Genomic DNA, 21,042 nt, shown 5'->3' with positions numbered 1-21,042 from the left:
CACAGTGCTCAGAAACACAGACATCACATTTACATTATGGTCATTCATATTAACACAACCTGATTAGTGTGTCCACCCACAGTGCTCAGAAACACAGACATCACATTTACATTATGGTCATTCATATTAACACAACCTGATTAGTGTGTCCACCCACAGTGCTCAGAAACACAGACATCACATTTACATTATGGTCATTCATATTAACACAACATGCAAGTCTTACCAAATTCTAATGCACACTTTGAAGATGTCCACATTTACTTTTCCTTTTTTTTAATTGTTGTGTTTTGAGTTACTTAGAAAGGCATTTCACTATACGTATATATGTGACATTAAACACCTGAAACTTGAGTAAAGAACAGCATCATTAGCCTATGTCAATCTACTATCCCCCATAGTAGAAAAGTGTAGCTATTCTATTGGTCAGCTTGTCATTCTGTGTGAGAAAGAAATAGCCCATTCCAAACAGACTCTGGGACAGTTGTGGGATGAAACAGTAGATCCCACATTCATACAACCAGTCGGCCTCGGCTACATCCCAACATGGTGAAAAGCATTGAGGCTGATGCATCAGATCAGCACATTTAGCTCAGAATGTTGATTAACTGTTATTCATTCACGTTATAAACGCAACCATGCTCACAAGGCAGTAGCCTAGGCTGCGTGGGAATGTTCGTTCAATTAGTGTGAAAACAGTGTTGTCAAAAGCGCACCTCATGCCAGTGATTTCATGTGACAGAGATGAAAATATCAGTTTGAAATTTAGAAAGAGGAGAGATGTAATATGAAACAACTAGCATGGGTTGCTAATATGACTAGGATTGTGCCTTTGGCTACTAGACAATGAAAGAAAGTTGATACAGTATAAAATAATTGCCTCCACGGTCTGATTTTGGCTAGGCAATTAAGTATATGTTTTGAAAATGTATACTGCCTCCAGCTCATTGCAAAGTGGTGTGTGTGCCGCGCTGATGAAGCCTGCCTTCGGTTGACTATGCTGTTTGATTCCGCTCAAAGGTTCTGTATCTGTAGGCTGTACGCGGGTGATAAATAAGATCCACAACGACCATACTGTACACGAGCGATGTATTTCCATCAACTGGTATCTCCATTAATGCATAGGATAAAAAAATATATATTTTGCAATGAGATTTTTTTTTCCTCATCAGAACAAAACAAAAAAAGCCAGAGATTTGGCCTACCGGCAAACGGGCAACGCATGCACACACAGGGACTGCGTGACCTGCTGGGCTGACTGGGCTGTATTTTCTGAGGTGTATGTGGTTTTAGTGGAGAGTTGCAGCATGCATAATGAGGTTTGGGCCTACACCCCTGGGTTATGAGTTTAGCTAACACAGCTGAGACAGGATGAGATGTCTCGCTCTCCTCTCGTTTTATTCTCCTTCCTGCCCTCCTCCCCTATCCCTTCCTCCCTCCTGTCTTTTCATCTTGTCATGCATGTCATTTAGCAGTAACGTTTGTTGTGAAAGCAGTGAGATCTCCCGTTTTTACCAATCCGACTTCAGATTTTGACGTTCTCCAAACGTCAAATATCAAAGTGTTTTTGACACCATGGGTTGCTCTTCCTGCTCCACATAATTCCGAATGGTTAAGGGTTAAAGTTTTGGGAAAAAAGATATAAAAATGAGTGTGTACCACTGGGATTGAACACGTTGAACTCGGATCCTGAGTCATGGGATTACTCCTGTCCACAACATCCTAGTAATTCCCAAGCCTACTTGATGGTAATATCAAAAACAGTACAGTATGAAGATAGGCAGGAACTGCTTCTCCAATAGAAATCACCAATCACGCTTGTAGGCAATCTCATGGTGACGTTGGATAGCCAGTCACATGCTCAGAAACATGTCATTGGGTCTAATGGTCGTCTCCGCCTTCAAAATCACAGGCACTCCTTCTATATAACGTTTTAGATTTTTCTTCTTTTTTTTTACAAAAATACAAAATTTGTCGGTTTGTCACTTTCACAAGATTGGAGTTAGAATAATAACATATTCAACAACTTAAGACATTGGCTCGAATCTAGGTTGTTCCTTTAGATTTCAAGAAAATTAACAACTAAGGGAAGAATTCTTCACTTCTCTCATTGACTTCTCAAACCCCAAAACCCCGGCCTGGTCACCTAGGTCTGTTTCACAAGCATTCCCGGAAGTCTCACAATGTTGCACATCTGGGTTTAAGAACTCTGGTAATAGTGCTCACTGTTGCCCCTAGTGGACGGTTTTTAAGGCATTTCCCGACGTCCAATTTCGAAGTCAATCTTGAGTGATCTGGCTGGTGAGAGTAGGAGAGTGTCTAATGGCATTGTTCCACTCTGTTAATCAGAGGTCTGGCTGTGATGTCCATTCAGTCGTGAAAGTGCTTACGCGTCAGGAACCATCAGCCAATGAGGTCACAGGGGATTGGTCCTGAGGGGCCGGAGCGGTAGGCCATGTTATGTGTGTATCAGCGCCTTGGATTCACTAGAACTCTAGGATTATTCTAAAAGTTAACAATCCCAATTTAGTTTAAATGTCCACACCCCTATTAGACTGCTGGCTCTTTGTCCTCTCTCTGCTGGCTCTTTGTCCTCTCTCTGCTGGCTCTTTGTCCTCTCTCTGCTGGCTCTTTGTCCTCTCTCTGCTGGCTCTTTGTCCTCTCTCTGCTGGCTCTTTGCCTCTCTCTGCTGGCTCTTTGTCCTCTCTCTGCTGGCTCTTTGTCCTCTCTCTGCTGGCTCTTTGTCCTCTCTCTGCTGGCTCTTTGTCCTCTCTCTGCTGGCTCTTTGTCCTCTCTCTGCTGGCTCTTTGTCCTCTCTCTGCTGGCTCTTTGTCCTCTCTCTGCTGGCTCTTTGTCCTCTCTCTGCTGGCTCTTTGTCCTCTCTCTGCTGGCTCTGTGGGAACCCCAAGACTCACTCTGCCACCTCTCATATTCACTTATTCTCTCTCCGCTCTCTCCCTCGCTTCATTCCTCCCCTGCACAATCACTCGCTTCTCTGCTGCCACAGCAGCACGCCTTACAGAGCAGAGAAGTCATTTCTTTATTTCTTTCTTTCTCTTTCTCCTCTCTCTCTCCAGCTCTAACCCACTGTGTATTAAAACTGTCAGAAACACAGCAAGAGGTCAACTTCCATTAGTCTGAAAAGGTCATGAGGATCATGTTTTTCTATTTCTAATGCTGCCTATACTAGATCAGGTGGCACTAATGATCATATAGTACAGCTGCATATGGTAGAGGATGAAAGGGTTTAGTGTACTCACTACCCATACACAGAGCCAGACAGACAGAGAGCCAGACAGACAGAGAGCCAGACAGACAGAGAGCCAGACAGACAGAGATCCAGACAGACAGCGAGCCAGACAGACAGCGAGCCAGACAGACAGCGAGCCAGACAGACAGAGAGCCAGACAGACAGCGAGCCAGACAGACAGCGAGCCAGACAGAGAGACAGAGCCATACTGACTGTATCCTTGGATTAATTGGGTTTAAGGCCATTGATGATGTAACTTCTACTTTATATGTAAATGGTTTAATTTTAGAGTTGGATTGGCCACTCCATGCATCACTGCTCTCCTCCTCCTCTTTCTGTGCTGTGTGCTCTTTGTACGCACATGGCGTAATTAACATCACTATGGATACAGGCGCTACAGTACATCAGTTCACTCGCTAGGGAGAGAGACATGAGGGAGGGCGAGAGAAATGTGTTTCTACAGAAACGGACATGGTTGATAGTTGTTAGCGATCATGTGTGGTCGAGCAGATATTCAGTCTTTCCTCATTTGACGCCACTCACTAACCCTGTGCCCCTGTATGGGTCATAATCACTACTTCCACTGGGTGAGAGAGGTAGAGAGAGAGATTCATGTCCTGGGATTCAGTCACAGAGCATTAGGATGAGTATTTAGGAATATAAACTGTATTTATTGGAATAGTTTAGTTTACTGTTGTTTTTCTTAGTTTGTCCAAGTCCTGTCTGTCTGTATCTCTGTCTCTAGCTCTCTCTGTCTCTGTCTCTGTCTCTGTCTCTGTCTCTGTCTCTCTGTCTCTCTCTGTCTCTCTCTGTCTCTGTCTCTCTCTGTCTCTCTCTCTCTCTCTCTCTCTCTCTCTCTCTCTGTCTCTCTCTCTCTCTCTCTCTCTCTCTCTCCTCTCTCTCTCTCTCTCTCTGTCTCTCTCTGTCTCTCTCTGTCCCTATCTCTCTATCTTTATCTCTCTGTAACTCTCTCTGTGTGTGTGTGTGTGTGTGTGTGTGTGTGTTGTATCCCAGAGAGTAAATTCACTAACCTATACCAGTTGTAACTGCTAACAGACAGCAATCACCTTACAGACTTGTACCGGAAAGAAGAGGTCGTCACGGTAACTGCAGCTGGGGGAGCCATCCAGAGCCCCCGCTTCCCGAATGCCTACCCCCGGAACCTGCAGTTGTCATGGAAACTACTGTCGCCCCACAACACCCGCATCGTCCTGGAGTTTGACTCCCACTTTGCGTTGGAGGAACCAGAGAACGAAGTCTGCAGGTGAGAGAGGAAGGAGATGATAGAGAGGTAGAGAAAGATTGAAGTGCCAAGAAGAGAGAAAGTTGGCTGAGTTTGTAACGGATGAAAAGGGAGAGGGAGAAGGCTGGCATCCCTCTGATGGGGGTATCGACATCTAGGGAGTCTAAAGAAAGGAGGAACGGATGAAAGAGGGAGGGAGGGAGGGAGGGAGGGAGGGAGGGAGGGAGGGAGGGAGGGAGGGAGGGAGGGAGGTTGCCTTCTTTGCAGTAATGAAGAATATGTCCTTGAGGGTGAGAAGAGAGAATTGACTTTTAATCCCCAAACCAAAGGCAGCTGTCTTCGTAAGCACTTTAGACAAGAGAGAGAAACACAGAGAGGGAGAGATGAGGAAAGTGAAAGATAAAGAGAAAAATAGGGAGAGGGAGATGACTCTGGGGATTGGCTCTTCAACAATTAACCCTTTTCTAGTGAACAGTGATGATTAATTGATTGATTAATTAAATCCATTGATTGACAGGTTAGTGACCCTCTTCTCTCCCCCTTCCCTCCCAGGTATGACTTTGTGGAGGTGGAGGACATCTCAGAGACCAGTACTATTATCTGGGGGAGATGGTGTGGTCAGAGAGTACCCCCATGCCTCACCTCCAAAACCAACATCCTCAAAGTCACCTTCAAGTCCGATGACTACTTTGTGGCCAAGCCTGGCTTCAAACTCAACTACTCTCTACTGGTGAGTGAACATCGGGATGTGACTGCATCTCATTCCACAAAGTTGGCGCTGAAACGTAAAGACCCAAGGCTGGTGTTATAACTGCCAATTCATCTCTTATGCCATCCTTATGACAGTCTAATGTAGTCTGTATGACAGAGGGTTCAAGTACAAAATCCTTCCTGAGGTAACTAGCTGTGGGAATTAAGAGATGACTAAACCCATTAACGTCTGTTTCCTTTGTAAGACGTCTAACTTGACAAAAGAAGAGGTAGGGGAGGGGGGAGGCTGAGTATGTGCTCTTTAAAAAGCCCAGCCTGGATAAGAAGATTAGCTTTGTCACAACATCAGTAGTTGAATAGTGGAGGAAGATTTAGATGTGTAGATGTTCCCTTGGCTTTCAGACACATTATGATCACTAAAGAGACAGAGAGTTTTATTCCACCCTCTAAAGCATTTGACTATAAACACACATTATGCCATACCACTCTACACTCTGTCTCCTCTCCATTCTGAAAGATTCTGGAAGTGTCTCTCTCTCGCTCTCTCTCTCTCTCCCTCTCGCCTGGAGAGGTAGGCATATACATGCCAGTTATTAGTCCTTCTCCACAGTGCATCGTCGTCCATGTTCTTTTTCATCCCTCTGTCCTTGTGTGTAGCTGACTAATGTGTGTGTCCTTGATTCGGTCCTATGTAGCAAAATCTGAAATGGCGTTTTTTTTTTTACATTGGACAAAGGTAGAGACTCAGAGCTAGAAAATGGTATATTATACACTAAGGCTAACATTAGGTTATAACTAGCAATACAGATGGCTTTCTGAGATACGAATAATATTACTACACAGAATATACATCTAACGTTAGCTAGCTAGCTAACAGCACACTTTAAATTGCAATGAAAACAACTTTCTGACTAAATTAGAAATGTACAATATCTGAAAATGTAGGTAGGTTGAATCTCTTACCCATATACATGGATGAACGCTTCTCCCTCTCTGTCACGGATGCCATGGCTTCCCCCTAGTTTGAAGATGTAATCCGGAGACAGGTGTTTTATACAACAGGGCTTCTGTGTGTTCTCTTTTTGACCGCCTCTGCATATTTGCAATCAAACGTCAGAATTTTCTCCATCTCCTTAGCTATTATACTCTGCTTCCACCGGCATTCCACTGATTTCAAAACTCAGTCAACTTATTCCGTGACAACAACACGTTTGATCGCTGTTTCCGAAGACTCTACAATGTCTGGTTCAATGACAATGTTTTTACCTAAATTAGGGATTTCCTTGTCGTCTGATTCGTCAGATAGAGATAACTAGGCCCAATCGTTCTCCAGAAAGTGGAGAGCATTAGCAACACTTTTGCAGTTCTTTGGAATATCTTTAAAAAAAAGTTGAGTTAGAAAGGATGACTTACACATACTGAGCAGCTCATGTTATACAGAAGCATGCTCATGGCAGACCAATCTGAACTCATCTCTCTGCATGTCCAGCCCATCCATTATCTCAGCCAATCATGGTCTTTTTCTGTGGCTAAACCAACTAGGCTGGTAATAAAATAAAAAATAAAAATCTTGGTATTTACAGATGGAATACACGTTTGTAAAGACACATGAAGGTTTACATGTTCCAGAAGGCATTTTTGCCCCCCAAAAATTATTTTTATAAAAAAACGACATGTTTACGTTCAAACGGCCGGTCCTGTGAAGTAGTGACGTGCGACATACGCCTAGTTTTCTGAAACGAGTTACCAGTTATACCCTGTGTGTACGTATTTGGTTGTGATTGTGTGAAACCAACACATTTCCCAGACAGGGAAGCTGTCGTCAGATTGGCCTCCCAGTACACACACATTTCCCAGACAGGGAAGCTGCCGTTAGATTGGCCTCCCAGTACACACACATTTCCCAGACAGGGAAGCTGTCATTAGATTGGCCTCCCAGTACCCTCACACTTACCCAGACAGGGAAGCTGCCGTTAGATTGGCCTCCCGGTACACACACACACTTACCCAGACAGGGAAGCTGCCGTTAGATTGGCCTCCCGGTACACACACACACTTACCCAGACAGGGAAGCTGCCGTTAGATTGGCCTCCCAGTACACACACACTTACCCCTCCACCACCTCTAGGGCTGTGAGAGGCTTCATTTAACAGCTCTAATTTGTTCTGCCCTGTTGTATAGATAAGATGGAGGGAGGATGAGAGAGAAAGAGAGGGAAGGGAGAGAAAGGTAGAGAACAGGTGTCTCAGATCCTATCATGCTGACAGCCGATAACTCCTTCAAAACCAAGAGAGAGGTGAGGAGAGAGAGAGTTACGAGAGAGTGGGAGGGAAGATAAAAACAATTACAGAGATGGAGAGAAACACAACGTAGAGTGTGAGTCTAGTTCCTGTTTGTACTATCAGTCATTCTTCATCACAACCACAATACAACCATTACACAACCACAATACAACTATAACACAACTATAACACAACCATGATAAGATAACATATAGTTTATTTGTCCATATGTGATGGAAATGGGTCTTGAGCTTTAACCCGACCCCTCCGATACACAAGCACAACAACACAATGTAATATGACTATGACTCTGACTGAATGCTGTAGTGCTGTTCTTAATTCCCTTAACAAAAGGAATCCTCTAGAACAGCTATTCCCAAACTGGGGTATGTGAACCCCCAGGGGTACGCGCAATGCCATCGGGGTACGCCAAATAAAAATGTGATTATTATTATTTTTTTCATTTTATTTACTTTTTTTCACATTTTCAAACAGTCCATTTATATTTTCCAACGGGGTTATACATTTGGGTGAAGTTTTTTTCTTGCCTGAGTTGCGTCGTTTCACTGCCATAAATACAATTTGACCATTTACTGTTCAGTGAAATAACAACACAATGTCAAATACAGGTAGCCTAGTCAAATAATTAACATCCAATCACATTAACCGTTTCTCTCGGGGGAATTCCACTAACGGTCCGTATGTAGCCAAACGTAGCTGCTGCTCATGTTGGTATCTGTACTGATGGCGCAAAAGCCGTGACAGGGAGACATAGTGGAGTGGTAACGCGCGTGCAAGCAGTTGCTCCCAACGCCACTTGGGTACACTGCAGCATCCACCGAGAGGCTCTTGCTGCCAAGGGAATGCCTGACAGCTTGAAAGACATTTTGGACACTACAGTGAAAATGGGTAACTTTGTTAAAGCAGGCCCCTGAACTCTCGTCTATTTTCTGCATTATGCAATGATATGGGCAGCGACCATGTAACGCTTTTACAAAATGCAGAAGTGTGCTGGTTATCAAGGGGCAAAGTATTGACACGTTTTTTTAATTGAGAGACGAGCTTAAAGTTTGCTTTGCTGACCATAATTTTCACTTGTCTGACCGCTTGCATGATGACGAGTTTCTCACACGACTGGCCTGTCTGGGTGATGTTTTTCCTCGCCTGAATGATCTGAATCTAGGATTACAGGGACTCTCCGCAACTATATTCAATGTGCGGGACAAAATTGAGACTATGATTAAGAAGTTGGAGCTCTTTTCTGTCTGCATTAGCAAGGACAACACACAAATCGTTGTATGATTTTTGTTGTGGGCAAATGAACTCAAGCTGACGGACAATGTCAAATGTGATATAGTGAAACACCAGAGTGAGTTGGGTGCACAACTACGCAGGTACTTTCCCGAAATGGATGACACAAACAACTGGATTTGTTATCCCTTTCATGCCCTGCCTCCAGTCCACTTACTGATATCTGAACAAGAGAGCCTCATCCAAATTGCAACAAGCGGTTCTGTGAAAATTGAATTTAATCAGAAGCCACTGTCAGATTTCTGGATTGTGCTGCGCTCAGAGTATCCTGCCTTGGCAAATCGCGCTGTTAAGACACTGATGCCCTTTGCAACCACGTACCTACGTGAGAGTGGATTCTTGGCCCTCACAATTGCATTTAGGTTACCTCAGTTAATAAATATATATTTTGTTATTCCTTGTCTCCATGTTGTCTCCCTTTTGTTAGGAACTTTGAGCCGGTTTGAAAGCATGAAAACTAAATTCAGCAGGAAAATGATTTAAAACGGAAACTCTCTCCAATACAACCCAATATTGCAGAGTTATGTGCATCCTTTCAATCAGACCCTTCTCATTAACCTGTGGTGAGTTATTCACAATTTTCGATTAACAAATAAGGTTTATATGTAAGATGGGTAAATCAAGAGCAAAATTATTTAATATTATTTGTGCCCTGGTCCTATAAGAGGTCTTTGTCACTTCCCACGAGCCGGGTTGTGACAAAAACTCCAACTCATTCTTATGTTTAATAAATGTATCGTATAGTGTGTGTGTGTGTGTGTGGCAGGTTTACAATGATGCAAAAAACAACATTTGAGAGTGCGCTGACCCTGGTGCTAGAGGGGGTACGCAGCTGGAGGTTGAATGTTTGAAGGGGTACGGGACTATAAAACGTTTGGGAACCAGTGCTTCAGGATTTACTGGAGACGCCGTGGAGAACGTTCTGCTGCCTGCAACATCCTCCAGCATGACCGGTTTGGCGGTGGGTCAATCATGGTGTGGGGTGGCATTTCTTTGGGGGGCCGCACAGCCCTCCATGTGCTCGCCAGAGGTAGCCTGACTGCCATTAGGTACCGAGATGAGATCCTCAGACCCCTTGTGAGACCATATGCTGGTGCGGTTGGCCCTGGGTTCCTCCTAATGCAAGACAATGCTAGACCTCATGTGGCTGGAGTGTGTCAGCAGTTCCTGCAAGAGGAAGGCATTGATGCTATGGACTGGCCCGCCCGTTCCCCAGACCTGAATCCAATTGAGCACATCTGGGACATCATGTCTCGCTCCATCCACCAACGCCACGTTGCACCACAGACTGTCCAGGAGTTGGCGGATGCTTTAGTCCAGGTCTGGGAGGAGATCCCTCAGGAGACCATCCGCCAACTCATCAGGAGTATGCCCAGGCGTTGTAGGGAGGTCATACAGGCACGTGGAGGCCACACACACTACTGAGCCTCATTTTGACTTGTTTTAAGGACATTACATCAAAGTTGGATCAGCCTGTAGTGTGGTTTTCCACTTTAATTTTGAGTGTGACTCCAAATCCAGACCTCCATGGGTTGATAAATTGGATTTCCATTGATTATTTTTGTGTGATTTTGTTGTCAGCACATTCAACTATGTAAAGAAAAAAGTATTTAATAAGATTATTTCATTCATTCAAATCTAGGATGTGTTATTTTAGTGTTCCCTTTATTTTTTTTAGCAGTGTAGTTTGTTTCACCCCGAAAGCACCGCTTCCCAAACCCTTCTTACCCTTTGACAATCTGAAACCTTTTCTACCCAGAAGGACCTAGTCTAGTCTGCCGCAACTCTCCAGCTACCATTTAGGAAGACGTGGCTTCGTGTCCCTGTTGGTTTACTCTCTAATGGCACTGTAAACTGTTCTTCCTATTTAAAGTCCCAGGTGTGTGCAAGCGCATGTGGCCCTAATCCAGCTGTCCCTTCATTCCCCTCTGAAGCACAGAACTGTGGGACAGTTTACTGAATCTGACTGCCTAATAAGGTCAGATGCTCACTCTGATACACATTTGGGGCTGCTGCAGGGGCCACACACACACACACACACACACACACACACACACACACACACACACACACACACACACACACACACACACACACACACACACACACACACACAATACTAATTTCTAAGACTCATAACAAAGAGGGAAGTCCACACACAACACACCCTCACTACCCCAGCAGTGTATGAAGTCAGAGGGGTTCCTGTCAAAGCACAGTGTGTATCTGTGGGTTGCACGCGAGAAACACAGACGCTATAAAACAAAAGATTAGTCACTAAGCTTGGACGTCATCTCTGATTACGTATGACACACACACACACACACACACACACACACACACACACACACACACACACACACAAACAAAGGCTCAAACATAATATAGACACACACACATAGCATGCATAAATACAGTATCACACACACACACACACACACACACACACACACACACAAACAAAGGCTCAAACATAACACAGACACACACACATATGCAGACTCATACATAACACAGACACACACACACACACACACACACATATGCAGACTCATACATAACACAGACACACACACACACATATGCAGACTCGTACATAACACAGACACACACACACACACATGTAGACTCATACATAACACAGACACACACACACATGCAGACTCATACATAACACAGACACACACACACACACACACATATGCAGACTCATACATAACACAGACACACACACACACATATGCAGACTCATACATAACACAGACACACACACACACACACACACACATATGCAGACTCATACATAACACAGACACACACACACATATGCAGACTCATACATAACACAGACACACACACACGCACATATGCAGACTCATACATAACACAGACACACACACACACACATATGCAGACTCATACATAACACAGACACACACACACACACACATATGCAGACTCATACATAACACAGACACACACACATATGCAGACTCATACATAACACAGACACACACACACACACATGCAGACTCATACATAACATGAACCCAGACACAGTACACAGTCTTTGAAGTGGGTTCAGACTGTGGGTTCAGACTGCATGCTATGTAGTGTCATTTTCAACAGAGTTTTTTTTTTAAAGGTAAACCAGTAAACAGTGTCTGTGATGGACCGCTCCTAGAACTGCTGTGTGTGTTTTTAGGAGAGCCATCACACAGATCAACCATCGGCAGTTGCACATCTGCACAGGTTGTGTTCACAAGTCACCTTTCACAACCAGTTGTGGCTGTTGGCTCTCCTCTTAGAGCTCCTCATCTATCTGTGTCTGAAGAGGAGAGGAACACTGCTCAACCATTAGGGACTGTGAACTCTTCTCAGCAACTCTGTTGCAAACTCCTATTAACACAATGTTAGACAGATGGATGCTGAACACAGACAGGCAGACAGACATGTTCTGACCAGCTCCTGGTCCCATCACCTGGACTTCCACCAGGGATTATCCTGATGTTCTGACAGGAGTTACCAGAATAACCCAAATACCACTCCTTCATTCTCTCTCTCTCCATCCTTCCAAATACCAGTCCCTCATTCTCTCTCTCTCCTTCCTTCCAAATACCACTCCTTCATTCTCTCTCTCTCCTTCCTTCCAAATACCAGTCCGTCATTCTCTCTCTCTCCTTCCTTCCAAATACCACTCCCTCATTCTCTCTCTCCTTCCTTCCAAATACCACTCCTTCATTCTCTCTCTCTCCTTCCTTCCAAATACCAGTCCCTCATTCTCTCTCTCTCTCTCCTTCCTTCCAAATACCACTCCTTCATTCTCTCTCTCTCCTTCCTTCCAAATACCACTCCTTCATTCTCTCTCTCTCTCCTTCCAAATACCACTCCTTCATTCTCTCTCTCTCCTTCCTTCCAAATACCACTCCTTCATTCTCTCTCTCTCTCCTTCCAAATACCAGTCCCTCATTCTCTCTCTCCTTCCTTCCAAATACCACTCCTTCATTCTCTCTCTCCTTCCTTCCAAATACCAGTCCCTCATTCTCTCTCTCTCTCCTTCCTTCCAAATACCACTCCTTCATTCTCTCTCTCCTTCCTTCCAAATACCAGTCCCTCATTCTCTCTCTCTCTCCTTCCTTCCAAATACCAGTCCCTCATTCTCTCGCTCTCCTTCCTTCCAAATACCACTCCTTCATTCTCTCTCTCTCCTTCCTTCCAAATACCACTCCTTCATTCTCTCTCTCTCTCCTTCCTTCCAAATACCAGTCCCTCATTCTCTCTCTCTCTCCTTCCTTCCAAATACTACTCCTTCATTCTCTCTCTCCTTCCTTCCAAATACCAGTCCCTCATTCTCTCTCTCTCTCCTTCCTTCCAAATACCACTCCTTCATTCTCTCTCTCTCCTTCCTTCCAAATACCACTCCTTCATTCTCTCTCTCTCCTTCCTTCCAAATACCAGTCCCTCATTCTCTCTCTCCTTCCTTCCAAATACCACTCCTTCATTCTCTCTCTCTCCTTCCTTCCAAATATCAGTCCCTCATTCTCTCTCTCTCTCCTTCCTTCCAAATACCACTCCTTCATTCTCTCCCTCCTTCCTTCCAAATACCAGTCCCTCATTCTCTCTCTCTCTCCTTCCTTCCAAATACCAGTCCTTCATTCTCTCTCTCTCTCCTTCCTTCCAAATACCACTCCTTCATTCTCTCTCTCTCTCCTTCCTTCCAAATACCAGTCCCTCATTCTCTCTCTCTCTCCTTCCTTCCAAATACCACTCCTTCATTCTCTCTCTCCTTCCTTCCAAATACCAGTCCCTCATTCTCTCTCTCTCTCCTTCCTTCCAAATACCACTCCTTCATTCTCTCTCTCTCTCCTTCCTTCCAAATACCAGTCCTTCATTCTCTCTCTCTCCTTCCTTCCAAATACCTCTCCTTCATTCTCTCTCTCTCTCTCCTTCCTTCCAAATACCACTCCTTCATTCTCTCTCTCTCCTTCCTTCCAAATACCACTACCTCATTGTCTCTCTCCTTCTTTCCTCCAGGATAATTCTCCTCCTACAGCATCCAGGACTAACTGGGAGGCTGTGACTCAGATGGTGAGTTAGACATGCAAGCATGTTCAACACACACACACACACACACACTCTTACCTGCTCAGGGTAAGAGAGGGACTGACCGGAGGCGAGTCTCATTAAGGCCCCTGGAGCCTCAGACCCCTGAGTCAGACCCTCTAACCCTCCTGATCAGCAGCGAGATAAACTCCTTGTTCCAGCATGGAGATAGATAGAGAACTCTAGTGCCCAGGCATTAGGCTGATTTTAAAGATCACGGTCACAGTTCAGAGGGCAGGTTAGATGCTGGTGCTGAGCAGTCCATAGACACACACACACTTATGTCACATATACACACAGACACAGACACACTACACAGACACACTAGAACTCTCAAAAAGACTAAAGAGGAACTTAAGTACCCTGCTGAAAACTTCTGGCCTCCCTCCCTCCCTCCTCCAGGATGATGCTCTGTCACTGTTGGCCCCAGCGGTGACTGATGTTCCTCTGACAGCAGCGGCGTTGGATCAGACCATAGCAGCCTTCAACACAGTGGAGCAGGTCCTCCGTCACCTGAACCCTGACAGCTGGAGACAGGACCTGGACAGCTTGTACAGAGAGACAGCCATGTACAGACCCCGGGCCTACCAGCACAACAGCAGACAGAACAAGAGTAATAACACACACACACACACACACACACACACACACACACACACACACACACACACACACACAGGTACACACACACACAGGTACACACACACACACACACACACACAAAGAAAAGTAATTCCAAAGGAGAACATATTGTGGTCTGTTCTTCAGTGAAGGGAGACCTTGACAGCAAAGCCTTCAGCCTTCCTCCTCCCTCACACCAAGACTGTGTGTGAGTTTCTTAGTCAGTCAGTAGAAAACCTTCAAGGTGACCCTGGGGGAAATGAGAGAAGTTCAATATTCTCCCAGCTCTTATGGAGAGACTGGGGCTTGACGCCCAGTGTGTGTGAGGTTGGGAGTGGGGTCAGTGTGTGGTAGAGATGTGAGTGTGTGGTGGAGGGTGAGGGGGTGAGGTTTGGGAGTGGGGTGAGTGTGTGGTGTAGGGGAAGGTGAGTGAGGTGGAGGGGAAGGTGAGTGTGGTGGAGGGGAAGGTGAGTGTGTGGTGTAGGGGAAGGTGAGTGTGTGGTGTAGGGGAAGGTGAGTGAGGTGGAGGGGAAGGTGAGTGAGGTGGAGGGGAAGGTGAGTGAGGTGGAGGGGAAGGTGAGTGTGGTGGAGGGGAGGGTGAGGTGGTGGAGGGGAAGGTGAGTGTGAGGTGGAGGGGAGGGTGAGTGAGGTGGAGGGGAAGGTGAGTGTGTGGTGGAGGGGAGGGTGAGTGAGGTGGAGGGGAAGGTGAGTGAGGTGGAGGGGAAGGTGAGTGAGGTGGAGGGGAAGGTGAGTGAGGTGGAGGGGAAGGTGAGTGAGGTGGAGGGGAAGGTGAGTGAGGTGGAGGGGAAGGTGAGTGTGAGGTGGAGGGGAGGGTGAGTGAGGTGGAGGGGAAGGTGAGTGAGGTGAAGGGGAAGGTGAGTGTGTGGTGGAGGGGAGGGTGAGTGAGGTGGAGGGGAAGGTGAGTGAGGTGGAGGGGAAGGTGAGTGAGGTGGAGGGGAAGGTGAGTGAGGTGGAGGGGAAGGTGAGTGTGGTGGAGGGGAGGGTGAGTGTGGTGGAGGGGAGGGTGAGTGAGGTGGAGGGGAGGGTGAGTGTGTGGTGGAGGGGAAGGTGAGTGAGGTGGAGGGGAAGGTGAGTGTGTGGTGGAGGGGAGGGTGAGTGAGGTGGAGGGGAAGGTGAGTGAGGTGGAGGGGAAGGTGAGTGAGGTGGAGGGGAGGGTGAGTGTGGTGGAGGGGAAGGTGAGTGAGGTGGAGGGGAAGGTGGGAGTGAGGTGGAGGGGAAGGTGAGTGAGGTGGAGGGGAAGGTGAGTGTGAGGTGGAGGGGAAGGTGAGTGAGGTGGAGGGGAAGGTGAGTGAGGTGGAGGGGAGGGTGAGTGAGGTGGAGGGGAAGGTGAGTGTGTGGTGGAGGGGAAGGTGAGTGAGGTGGAGGGGAAGGTGAGTGAGGTGGAAGGGAGGGTGAGTGAGGTGGAGGGGAGGGTGAGTGTGTGGTGGAGGGGAAGGTGAGTGTGGTGGAGGGGAGGGTGAGTGTGTGGTGGAGGGGAGGGTGAGTGTGGTGGAGGGGAGGGTGAGTGTGGTGGAGGGGAAGGTGAGTGTGTGGTGGAGGGGAGGGTGAGTGTGGTGGAGGGGAGGGTGAGTGTGTGGTGGAGGGGAGGGTGAGTGTGGTGGAGGGGAGGGTGAGTGTGGTGGAGGGGAAGGTGAGTGAGGTGGAGGGGAAGGTGAGTGAGGTGGAGGGGAAGGTGAGTGTGGTGGAGGGGAAGGTGAGTGTGGTGGAGGGGAGGGTGAGTGTGTGGTGGAGGGGAGGGTGAGTGTGTGGTGGAGGGGAGGGTGAGTGTGGTGGAGGGGAAGGGTGAGTGTGTGGTGGAGGGGAGGGTGAGTGTGGTGGAGGGGAGGGTGAGTGTGTGGTGGAGGGGAGGGTGAGTGTGGTGGAGGGGAGGGTGAGTGTGGTGGAGGGGAAGGTGAGTGAGGTGGAGGTGAAGGTGAGTGAGGTGGAGGGGAAGGTGAGTGTGGTGGAGGGGAGGGTGAGTGAGGTGGAGGGGAGGGTGAGTGAGGTGGAGGGGAGGGTGAGTGAGGTGGAGGGGAAGGTGAGTGAGGTGGAGGGGAAGGTGAGTGAGGTGGAGGGGAAGGTGAGTGTGGTGGAGGGGAGGGTGAGTGAGGTGGAGGGGAAGGTGAGTGAGGTGGAGGGGAGGGTGAGTGAGGTGGAGGGGAAGGTGAGTGAGGTGGAGGGGAAGGTGAGTGAGGTGGAGGGGAAGGTGAGTGTGTGGTGGAGGGGAGGGTGAGTGAGGTGGAGGGGAAGGTGAGTGAGGTGGAGGGGAAAGTGAGTGAGGTGGAGGGGAAGGTGAGTGAGGTGGAGGGGAAGGTGAGTGTGGTGGAGGGGAGGGTGAGTGAGGTGCAGGGGAAGGTGAGTGAGGTGGAGGGGAAGGTGAGTGAGGTGGAGGGGAGGGTGAGTGTGAGGTGGAGGGGAAGGTGAGTGAGGTGGAGGGGAGGGTGAGTGAGGTGGAGGGGAAGGTGAGTGTGTGGTGGAGGGGAAGGTGAGTGAGGTGGAGGGGAAGGTGAGTGAGGTGGAGGGGAGGGTGAGTGTGGTGGAGGGGAAGGTGAGTGAGGTGGAGGGGAAGGTGGGAGTGAGGTGGAGGGGAAGGTGAGTGTGGTGGAGGGGAAGGTGAGTGTGGTGGAGGGGAAGGTGAGTGAGGTGGAGGGGAAGGTGAGTGTGAGGTGGAGGGGAAGGTGAGTGAGGTGGAGGGGAGGGTGAGTGAGGTGGAGGGGAGGGTGAGTGAGGTGGAGGGGAAGGTGAGTGAGGTGGAGGGGAAGGTGAGTGAGGTGGAAGGGAGGGTGAGTGAGGTGGAGGGGAAGGTGAATGAGGTGGAGGGGAAGGTGAGTGTGTGGTGGAGGGGAAGGTGAGTGTGGTGGAGGGGAGGGTGAGTGTGTGGTGGAGGGGAGGGTGAGTGTGGTGGAGGGGAGGGTGAGTGTGGTGGAGGGGAAGGTGAGTGTGTGGTGGAGGGGAGGGTGAGTGTGGTGGAGGGGAGGGTGAGTGTGTGGTGGAGGGGAGGGTGAGTGTGGTGGAGGGGAGGGTGAGTGTGTGGTGGAGGGGAGGGTGAGTGTGGTGGAGGGGAAGGTGAGTGAGGTGGAGGGGAGGGTGAGTGAGGTGGAGGGGAAGGTGAGTGTGAGGTGGAGGGGAAGGTGGGTGTGTGGTGGAGGGGAAGGTGAGTGTGTGGTGGAGGGGAAGGTGAGTGTGGTGGAGGGAGGGTGAGTGAGGTGGAGGGGAAGGTGAGTGTGAGGTGGAGGGGAAGGTGGGTGTGTGGTGGAGGGGAAGGTGAGTGTGTGGTGGAGGGGGAGGGTGAGTGTGGTGGAGGGGAGGGTGAGTGTGGTGGAGGGGAAGGTGAGTGAGGTGGAGGGGAAGGTGAGTGTGAGGTGGAGGGGAAGGTGAGTGAGGTGGAGGGGAAGGTGAGTGTGGTGGAGGGGAAGGTGAGTGTGGTGGAGGGGAAGGTGAGTGAGGTGGAGGGGAAGGTGAGTGAGGTGGAGGGGAAGGTGTGTGAGGTGGAGAGGAAGGTGAGTGTGTGGTGGAGGGGAAGGTGAGTGTGGTGGAGGGGAAGGTGAGTGAGGTGGAGGGGAAGGTGAGTGAGGTGGAGGGGAAGGTGAGTGTGGTGGAGGGGAAGGTGAGTGAGGTGGAGGGGAGGGTGAGTGTGTGGTGGAGGGGAGGGTGAGTGTGGTGGAGGGGGAGGGTGAGTGTGTGGTGGAGGGGAGGGTGAGTGTGAGGTGGAGGGGAGGGTGAGTGTGAGGTGGAGAGGAAGGTGAGTGTGGTGGAGGGGAGGGTGTGAGTGTGGTGGAGGGGAAGGTGAGTGTGTGGTGGAGGGGAGGGTGAGTGTGTGGTGGAGGGGAAGGTGAGTGTGTGGTGGAGGGGAAGGTGAGTGAGGTGGAGGGGAAGGTGAGTGTGTGGTGGAGGGGAAGGTGAGTGTGGTGGAGGGGAGGGTGAGTGTGGTGGAGGGGAGGGTGAGTGTGTGGTGGAGGGGAGGGTGAGTGTGTGGTGGAGGGGAGGGTGAGTGAGGTGGAGGGGGAAGGTGAGTGAGGTGGAGGGGAAGGTGAGTGTGGTGGAGGGGAAGGTGAGTGTGGTGGAGGGGAGGGTGAGTGAGGTGGAGGGGAAGGTGAGTGTGGTGGAGGGAGGGTGAGTGAGGTGGAGGGGAAGTGAGGTTTGTTTCTGTTGCTGCTTGCTTTAATTGGTGAGTCTCTTCCTCCCTCTCAGAGAAATACACAGTGACTCTAAGACTGGACCAGACACATCACAACACTGAGACTGTGTTAAACAGACTGGACCAGACACATCACAACACTGAGACTGTGTTAAACAGACTGGACCAGACACATCACAACACTGAGACTGTGTTAAACAGACTGGACCAGACACATCACAACACTGAGACTGTGTTAAACAGACTGGACCAGACACATCACAACACTGAGACTGTGTTAAACAGACTGGACCAGACACATCACAACACTGAGACTGTGTTAAACAGACTGGACCAGACACATCACAACACTGAGACTGTGTTAAACAGACTGGACCAGACACATCACAACACTGAGACTGTGTTAAACAGACTGGACCAGACACATCACAACACTGAGACTGTGTTAAACAGACTGGGCCAGACACATCACAACACTGAGACTGTGTTAAACAGACTGGGCCAGACACATCACAACACTGAGACTGTGTTAAACAGACTGGACCAGACACATCAAATCAAAAATCAAATCAAATTTATTTATATAGCCCTTCGTACATCAGCTGAAATCTCAAAGTGCTGTACAGAAACCCAGCCTAAAACCCCAAACAGCAAGCAATGCATGTGAAAGAAGCACGGTGGCTGGGAAAAAAACTCCCTAGGAAAAACTCCTGAGAAAGGCCAAAAACCTAGGAAGAAACCTAGAGAGGAACCAGGCTATGAGGGGTGGCCAGTCCTCTTCTGGCTGTGCCGGGTGGATATTATAACAGAACATGGTCAAGATGTTAAAATGTTCGTAAATGACCAGCATGGTCAAATAATAATAATCATAGTAATTGTCGAGGGTGCAACAAGCACGTCCGGTGAACAGGTCAGGGTTCCGTAGCCGCAGGCAGAACAGTTGAAACTGGAGCAGCAGCATGGCCAGGTGGACTGGGGACAGCAAGGAGTCATCATGCCAGGTAGTCCTAGGGCTCAGGTCCTCCGAGAGAAAGAAAGAAAGAGAGAAATAGAGAGAGCATATTTACATTCACACAGGACACCGGATAAGACAAGAGAATACTCCAGATGTAACAGACTGACCCTAGCCCCCCGACACATAAACTACTGCAGCATAATACTGGAGGCTGAGACAGGAGGGATCAGAAGACACTGTGGCCCCATCCGATGATACCCCCGGACAGGGCCAAACAGGCAGGATATAACCCCACCCACTTTGCCAAAGCACAGCCCCCACACCACTAGAGGGATATCTACAACCACCAACTTACCGTCCGAAGACAAGGCCGAGTATAGCCCACAAAGATGTCCGCCACAGCACAACCCAAGGGGGGGCGCCAACCCAGACAGGAAGACCACGTCAGTGGCTCAACCTACTCAAGTGACGCACCCCTCCCATGGACGGCATGGAAGAACACCAGTAAGTCAGTGACTCAGCCCCTGTAAAAGGGTTAGAGGCAGAGAATCCCAGTGGGAAGAGGGGAACCGACAAGGCAGAGACAGCAAGGGCGGTTCGTTGCTCCAGCCTTTCCGTTCACCTTCACACTCCTGGGCCAGACTATACTTAATCATAGGACCTACTGAAGAGATAAGTCTTCAGTAAAGACTTAAAGGTTGAGACTGAGTCTGCGTCTCTCACATGGGTAGGCAGACCATTCCATAAAAATGGAGCTCTATAGGAGAAAGCCCTACCTCCAGCCGTTTGCTTAGAAATTCGAGGGACAATTAGGAGGCCTGCGTCTTGTGACCGTAGCGTACGTGTAGGTATGTACGGCAGGACCAAATCGGAAAGATAGGTAGGAGCAAGCCCATGTAATGCTTTGTAGGTTAGCAGTAAAACCTTGAAATCAGCCCTTGCCTTAACAGGAAGCCAGTGTAGGGAAGCTAGCACTGGAGTAATATGATCAAATTTTTTGGTTCTAGTCAGGATTCTAGCAGCCGTATTTAGCACTAACTGAAGTTTGTTTAGTGCTTTATCCGGGTAGCCGGAAAGTAGAGCATTGCAGTAGTCGAGCCTAGAAGTAACAAAAGCATGGATTAATTTTTCTGCGTCATTTTTGGACAGAAAGTTTCTGATTTTTGCAATGTTACGTAGATGGAAAAAAGCTGTCCTTGAAGCAGTCTTGATATGTTCTTCAAAGAGAGATCAGGGTCCAGAGTAACGCCGAGGTCCTTCACAGTTTTATTTGAGACGACTGTACAACCATCCAGATTAATTGTCAGATTCAACAGAAGATCTCTTTGTTTCTTGGACCTAGGACAAGCATCTCTGTTTTGTCCGAGTTTAAAAGTAGAAAATTTGCAGCCATCCACTTCCTTAGTCTGAAACCAACAGGCTTCTAGC

General features: G+C 48.4%; 1 protein-coding gene across 1 annotated transcript in view; it reads left to right on the top strand.

Moving 5' to 3' along the window:
* The window catches only part of LOC115206602 (platelet-derived growth factor D), a 79,899-nt gene that overhangs the window by 42,704 nt on the left and 16,153 nt on the right, over positions 1-21,042 (top strand). The window contains exons 2-5 of the mRNA XM_029773748.1: positions 4,325-4,514; positions 5,046-5,223; positions 13,832-13,885; positions 14,303-14,513. Of these exons, the coding sequence (XP_029629608.1) occupies positions 4,325-4,514; positions 5,046-5,223; positions 13,832-13,885; positions 14,303-14,513 (633 nt within the window). The remainder of the gene's footprint in view (positions 1-4,324; positions 4,515-5,045; positions 5,224-13,831; positions 13,886-14,302; positions 14,514-21,042) is intronic.

This window comes from Salmo trutta, chromosome 13 (genome assembly GCF_901001165.1).
Source record: "Salmo trutta chromosome 13, fSalTru1.1, whole genome shotgun sequence".
NCBI lineage: Eukaryota > Metazoa > Chordata > Actinopteri > Salmoniformes > Salmonidae > Salmo > Salmo trutta.
Note: the sequence above shows the minus strand (reverse complement) of the source record. Positions and strands in the feature narration are given on the sequence as shown.